Source organism: Terrapene carolina, unplaced genomic scaffold, assembly GCF_002925995.2.
Source record: "Terrapene carolina triunguis isolate 2854851 unplaced genomic scaffold, T_m_triunguis-2.0 Scaffold25, whole genome shotgun sequence".
Lineage (NCBI taxonomy): Eukaryota > Metazoa > Chordata > Testudines > Emydidae > Terrapene > Terrapene triunguis.
Genome location: NW_020664376.1, coordinates 6,156,888 through 6,163,408, shown reverse-complemented (window position 1 = coordinate 6,163,408; position 6,521 = coordinate 6,156,888). Strand labels below are relative to the sequence as shown.

Genomic DNA, 6,521 nt, shown 5'->3' with positions numbered 1-6,521 from the left:
GAAGCAGCAGCATGTCCCACTGTGACGTTGCACTCCATATGTTTTATAAAAATATGTTTATAAGTGTTGATATGATGTAACTGGAATATGCTTTATGCAAAAGATCTCTTGTAAGGTATCATTACAAAGCTTATAATCTACAAAGTGTGGTGATCCTATTTGTATGAATGTATCATTCTTGTATCTAAAACTAGAAATATGAAATATAACTCTGAGGTCCTATTGTAATTATGCAAAGTGTGGGCCATTAATGGTGGTTTGGAATCTTGATGGCTCCCATTAACTAGGACAATTGCTTGTAGATGGCTCTGTTGACTTGTAAGCCTTCCTGTATACCTGTGTGCCACGAGTGGGTAATGAAGTCTTACAGTGACATGTGATCCTGTCCCCTGAACTGGAATCCATCTTAAACCTGGTGCTTTTCCATTTAGAAGGAGGGGTGGGGACCCAGAGAGACAAAGGATTCCCACCTTGTGCCAAAGCTATAAAAGGGGTGGAACAGAACAAAGGGGGCTGCCAGTCATGAGAAATCCCCTAGTTACCGCCTGAGCTGGAATTAGCAAGGATTGTACCGGGGAAAGGATTGGGCCCAGACTAGGAAGAAGTCTAGTCTGTAAAAGAAGCTTATTGGAACATCTCTGAGGGTGAGATTTATCTGTAATGAGTTTCTTAATGTATTAGGCTTAGACTTGTGTGTTTTGTTTTATTTTGCTTGGTAACTTACTTTGTTCTGTCTGTTATTATTTGAAACCACTTAAATCCTACTTTTTATACTTAATAAAATCACTTTTGTTTATTAATTAACCCAAAGTAAGTGATTAATACTGGGGGGAGCAAACAGCTGTGCATATATCTCTATCAGTGTTATAGAGGGTGCACAATTTATTAGTTTACCCTGTAATAGCTTTATACAGATTAAAACAGATTTATTTGGGGTTTGGATCTCATTGGGAACTGGGTGTCTGAGTGCTGGAGACAGAAGTACTTGCTGAGCTGTTTTCAGTTAGTCTGCAGCTTTGGGGGTGTGGACCAGACCTGTGTGTGTGTTTTCAGCTGGCTACCATGTCTGGCTCAACAAGGCAGGCTTCTGGAGTCCCAAGCTGGCAGGGAAAACAGGCTCAGAGGCAAATTAAGCACATCAGGTGACAGTCCCAAGGGGCTCTCTGTGACCGAACTCAACACACATCCCTCTGGCTCCTACGCGGAGGTGCAGCCAGGTGGCTCTGCGTGCTGCCCTGTCTGCAGGCACCGCCCTCTCCGCTCCCATTGGCCGCAGTTTCCAACCAATGGGAGCTGCGGGGGTGGCCTTGGGGCGGGGGCAGTATGCAGTGCCACCTGGCTGCCCTTATGTGTAGGAGCCGGAGGGGGACTTGCTGGCTGCTTCCTGCCAGCTGCATAGTGCGGAGGTTAGCAGGGAGCCTGCCAGCCCCACCTCGCAGTGCCACCACACAGACAGTCAATGGCGCGGTCAGCAGTGCTGACTGAAGCTGCCAGGATCCCTTTTTGACTCAATGTTCCAGTTGAAAACCTGACACCTGGTCACCCTACCCATGACCTGTCTATGAATACTAAAAATACCCGTGACTAAAACGTAGCCTTACTTATATGAGTACCACTGTTTCCCCCCCCCCCCAGTTCCATATTGATCACATGACTTTGGATGTAACACTGAAATAACTAAGGAAAACCATCTATATGTCATATCTAACAGGAATAATCTTAATTTCAGAATGTTTTCATAACATTTCCTGAAGGGATTAATAGTAATGTTCTGATCTGTTAATGGCTTATAACAAATTATATGAATAAAGCTTCATATTAGGAGGTTTGATAGTCCAGTGCCTTTGCAATGCCAAGCAGAAGATGCAGGTTTGATTCACAATGCTAAATTTGCTCCCTAGGTAGTAGAGGATGGGGGTTGTGTGAGAGAAGGTAACATCTGTTTGCTGTACAAAAACCCATCTGGCTAATGAAAGAGAGAGATAAAGGGCGCCCCATTCTGTACTTCAGGCCCAGAAGGAGAGTAGGCTGGTGATTATGTGCTAGATGTAAGACAGGGAAGGCTATGGAGACTGGGGATCCCCAGGCCAATATTAGAAATTCAAAGGACCTTCAGGGGAAGCTAAGAACAGATGGTTCCTCACAATATCTCCACATTTGCTTTAAAAGTTCTACTGGGATGAAATAAATACTTTTATTAATAAAACATTGTAAAATCAGCATTTTATGATGTGGCTACTTTTTCTTAAAATAAAAAGTAATTTGAACTGCTGTAATTTGAAGTGCTGAAAGCTTTTCTCTTGCATGGGTTTATTGCCAGACTAGAAAAAGCATAGGATATGAATGACGTGAAGTATCTGAGTGAAACATTTGAATGCACTTACAAGCAATCAGTTTGATAGGTTTGGGGTGTTTTCTAAGCCAAAAAAAAAATTATGCAAATCTCTCTTGAGGAGTGGTTAGAAAGAGACACATTTGTTGCCAGCAAAAGGACCTGCTGATGTCATCATGGCAAGGACATATTAAAAATACATTAATATTTAATGTGACCAAATCACTTCTTGATACTCAGCAGGAAAAGGTCATATTATATTTAACTCTCTGAAATTTTAGTCACTAAGCAATTAGTCAAAGCTTCCAAGAATGTTCTGTTACAATCTAATCTCTTTACTGTATTACTAAGGTGCCCTTCACCATAGTATGTAAGCACTGTGCAACAATTGAGAAGCCTTGAGCATGCCTACAAATGATTATAAAATCATCTCCCCTCTTTCCTAATTATTTTAAGAGGGGTGCAGGAGAGTATTTATTTGTTTTTATCCTTTCTTACTACTTTCTTTACCTTGTCCTTTCTCTCATGATGTTTGTTCCTTTCTTTTTGTCTCCTGCTTTTCCTTCCCTGTTACCCCATTAATGTTAAGGAATACCACCACAGGAGCAAGCCTTTTGCCATATGTAATAATTGGCCCTACTTTATTTATGGATATTGCCCGGTATAGAGTCAGTGCTAAGATGCCCATTGACCCTTAGAGAGAGTTAAGATGTGACTATTGATGGTGATCAAATCTCTAGGAGAAAACAGATGAGTTAAGGATGGAGCTTCAGCCTTTATGTAATCTTTGTACTCTCTTGGGTTTAATCCAGAGTCAACATTATTCCAGAGCATTTTTCTTAGCTCTGCTCATCCTTCTATCAAAAATTAAATCACAGAAAATTTATTCTCTATTAATAGAGCCATCATATCTGAAAATATGAATGCCCCTCTAAAATCATTCAAAGTACTGCTGTCAGGAACCTCTTCCTGTCTCATTGCACAGACCACATCAGCCCCCCCTCCACCCTCACGTCTGTCCCTTTGTCCTAGACAAACTTCTGGTCTTCATCTTTAAGGTCCTTCAGCATTTAGCCTGGACCTATTAGGCCTACTAGGTTGTTGAGCCATTGATTCCTGCCTTCCTTCTACCAGTGATAGCAACCTAGAGCACTTGCTTCTCCCTCAGCCACTCCCATCCCAACTCTTCATGAATGGGAGAAAAACTCCTAGTTAAATCCATAAATCTTACCCTTCAATTCTCTACTCACAAATCACTTCTTCCATAATGCATTGAGTAAATTGCACCCTGATAACAGTATGCAAGTGGCAGTTGTAAATAGTGTCCTTGATTATGTAATTCTTAGCCAATCTTATTTTGTTATCCTGTTCCCCTCATCCCCCACCCCCCACATTTTTCTCTTTTCCTCCTGTTGTCTGGTATTTTAGACTGCAAGCCCTTTGAGCAGGGACTGTCACTTGCTGTTTGTACAACATTTACAATGTGTGCACCAACCTGATTGGCCTTTAGGCACTACTACAGTATGTGTTCAAAAAGATGATGATGAATAACTAATTGAGATAATTATTGTGGTATGAAACATCTATTTCATTTTTGTATTGTTTATTTCTCATCAGCCTCCAATAGTGCCGAAGGTATCCAATGATGGAGATACATCTAATTTTGAAGCTTATCCTGAAGATGACTGGAACAAAACCCCTCCTGTAGCCCCTAAAGATCTAGAAATTTTCCAGAACTTCTGAGGGTGGACGACCAAATTCGGCAAGGTATTTGGCCTTCATCTTTGTCAGCTGTAACCTTAGTAAAATAGCAGCATGTAGTATGTATGTTGAAATTCAGTAGGAAATGTCGGTTTGTACAACAGAGCCTTATGCAGAACAAAAAGTGCTACCAAATTTGCCCGTTACTTTGGGGTATGCTCATTTATTATAGTTACTCCTCTGGGTTGGGGTTCGTAATTCTATCAATGTACTGCCTGTGTCACTTGTGTTCTCATATGGAGCTCTACTTCTGCAAGTTCCCTCCCAATGGAGCTATCTTGCAGGATCTAGGTTCACCAGGGCTGGGTTCTTCCAGCCTCAGAATCAGACGAACACACACACGTGACTTAGAGTACCGGGTTAATCAGCACTCCCAGGCTGACCCCTTATATGTCCCTGGACTCAGCAGACTGGGTTGAGCAGCACTTTCAAGCTACCACCCTCATATGTCCCAGGTTCAGCACGTGCCTGTCCCCACTTTCATGTTACAATTGTTCTGGTAGTAACCCACTTGATGAGCAAACCCCACAGGATTTTTGGGTGTTGCAGGGATCTTTAGCTTAGGTACGAGGAGCGTTGCTGCAGAGCGAATGAGAGAGCCAAAAAACACCCACGATGGGGGGAGGGCAGGGCAGAGAGGGAAGCAGCCAGCTTAACCATGAAGGTTATGTATTGCCATGTAATAACCATAGGGGAGCCAAACAAACAAAACAGTTATAATATTAAATCGAACTTAAATTGATTATAAAAGTCAGGTTTAGAAAACTATAACTGATCACACAAGTCAGGGTCAGAAGGCTATACCTAGAGAGAGAGAGGGAGAGGGAGCTGGGTTCTCACCACTATATGAAGCTTGAATCAATCCGGCGTCCAAGGTGGTAGTGGTAGCTGAGGGTCCAGAGTGCTGGAGACAGGCAGAGCCCCCAGCATAATCAGTCAGGAGAAGATGAAGTCCCAGTGGAACTGATGCAGATTTTCGATCCAAGCATCAGAACACATACTTGAGTATGGGTGGGATATTTGTAGGGACAGAACAATGGTTCAAGGGAGAACACTAGATTTGTTTATGGGTAAACTGATGGCTCAAGGGAGTATACCAAAATTGTATTGTATTCAGGCTAGACAATAGGAACTGATCATTCCTGGCTATGGGTAGTGTTCCTTCGAGGGAGCTCACAATGCAATTAGGCAGCTTCAGTATTTTGGATACCAATAAAGGATTTATTACTAGAATAGGTCTGATCACTACTGAGCTGGGTGTGTGCAGGCGTGGGTTCATTAGCCTCTAGAGCAGAGATCATGCAGTGATTCCCAGCTTTTCTGGTCCCTGGGTTCAGTGCGTTTCTTGCCTTGGAATCTCTGTTCTCCATTCAGTCTGCTAATGGGGATGCCTCCCTGTCCCATCCTTGATGCAAATGAGGCGAGGGGAGTTTCCTTAATCCTGTCACCCTTGTCCCAGGGGTTTAGGTGTGTCTCCCACCGCCTTTTCATTGCTTGTTGTAAGTCTTTCTTCTGATCGGCTTTGGTTCAAGCAGAGGCTGGGTGGGGAGAAGGTCTTTCATGAGTCAGACAGGCTGGATACTGCACTCTGGTTCCCCAAGAACACAGAGCTGACAGGTAACAACAGCTTCTGATTATTTAATCACATAGCTATAAAATTCACCTGGCTCTTTTTAAGATTCAGTTAGGGTGAGAAAAATGGAGACGGGTAAGGAGAATTGCTGTTAAAGAATAGCTGAACCAATGTATAGTAAATATATAAATAATACGAAGTATAGTAGATGAAGAGATACTAGATAAGTTTACAGATGAGGTGGTCCAAGTATTTGTATGTCCCTATTTTCACAGCATTGTAATCTTAACTATACTTGTCTGGAACTTGGCATTCTTTTAAACTTTTTTTTTTCTTTTAGTTTTATGTTGGAAACTGGAAGAAGTTTGAAGTGGTATTCGCAAGTTTGCAAAGAAGAACTGAGTACATACATGAAGACATTCTTTGACATGTAGGAGAGTGTTATCACATTCATATGTGCACATTAGTAGATAAATATTTAAACAATTGGCAGGCAAGTGAGACTCATTTTAACTGTATAGAATTGGCATTAGTTTAGCAAATTGTGATACTGAAAGTCTACTCTACTGAAAGTAGTAGACTCATGAAAAATTCTATCTTGTAGTTTTTTAACTTGTTTTAGTGTTAGTTTCCTGCTATGCTCAGATCCTTTTTGCATAGTTAACGCATAGACTTAATTTTATAAGTTTATACTAAACTTGTGTAATTAAAAGCACAAATTAGTATATATGTATATAATGATTACATACAACTAAAGCACAGGAACTGTGCAAAGATGTAAATTTTTGTACTTTGCAGAGTCTATGATTTTTATTTTTCAAATAATGTTTTTCAAGAAGTTCTCTGGGGGAAAAT

At 41.3% G+C, this 6,521-nt stretch overlaps 1 protein-coding gene across 1 annotated transcript in view; it reads left to right on the top strand.

The window, feature by feature from the left end:
- The window catches only part of LOC113406331 (cAMP-dependent protein kinase catalytic subunit PRKX), a gene marked incomplete at its 5' end in the record, with an annotated part of 60,790 nt that extends 54,575 nt beyond the window's left edge, over positions 1 to 6,215 (top strand). Inside the window, 2 exons of the mRNA XM_026650537.1 lie at positions 3,950 to 4,099; positions 6,007 to 6,215. Of these exons, the coding sequence (XP_026506322.1) occupies positions 3,950 to 4,075 (126 nt within the window). The remainder of the gene's footprint in view (positions 1 to 3,949; positions 4,100 to 6,006) is intronic.
- Positions 6,216 to 6,521: the final 306 nt, after the last annotated feature.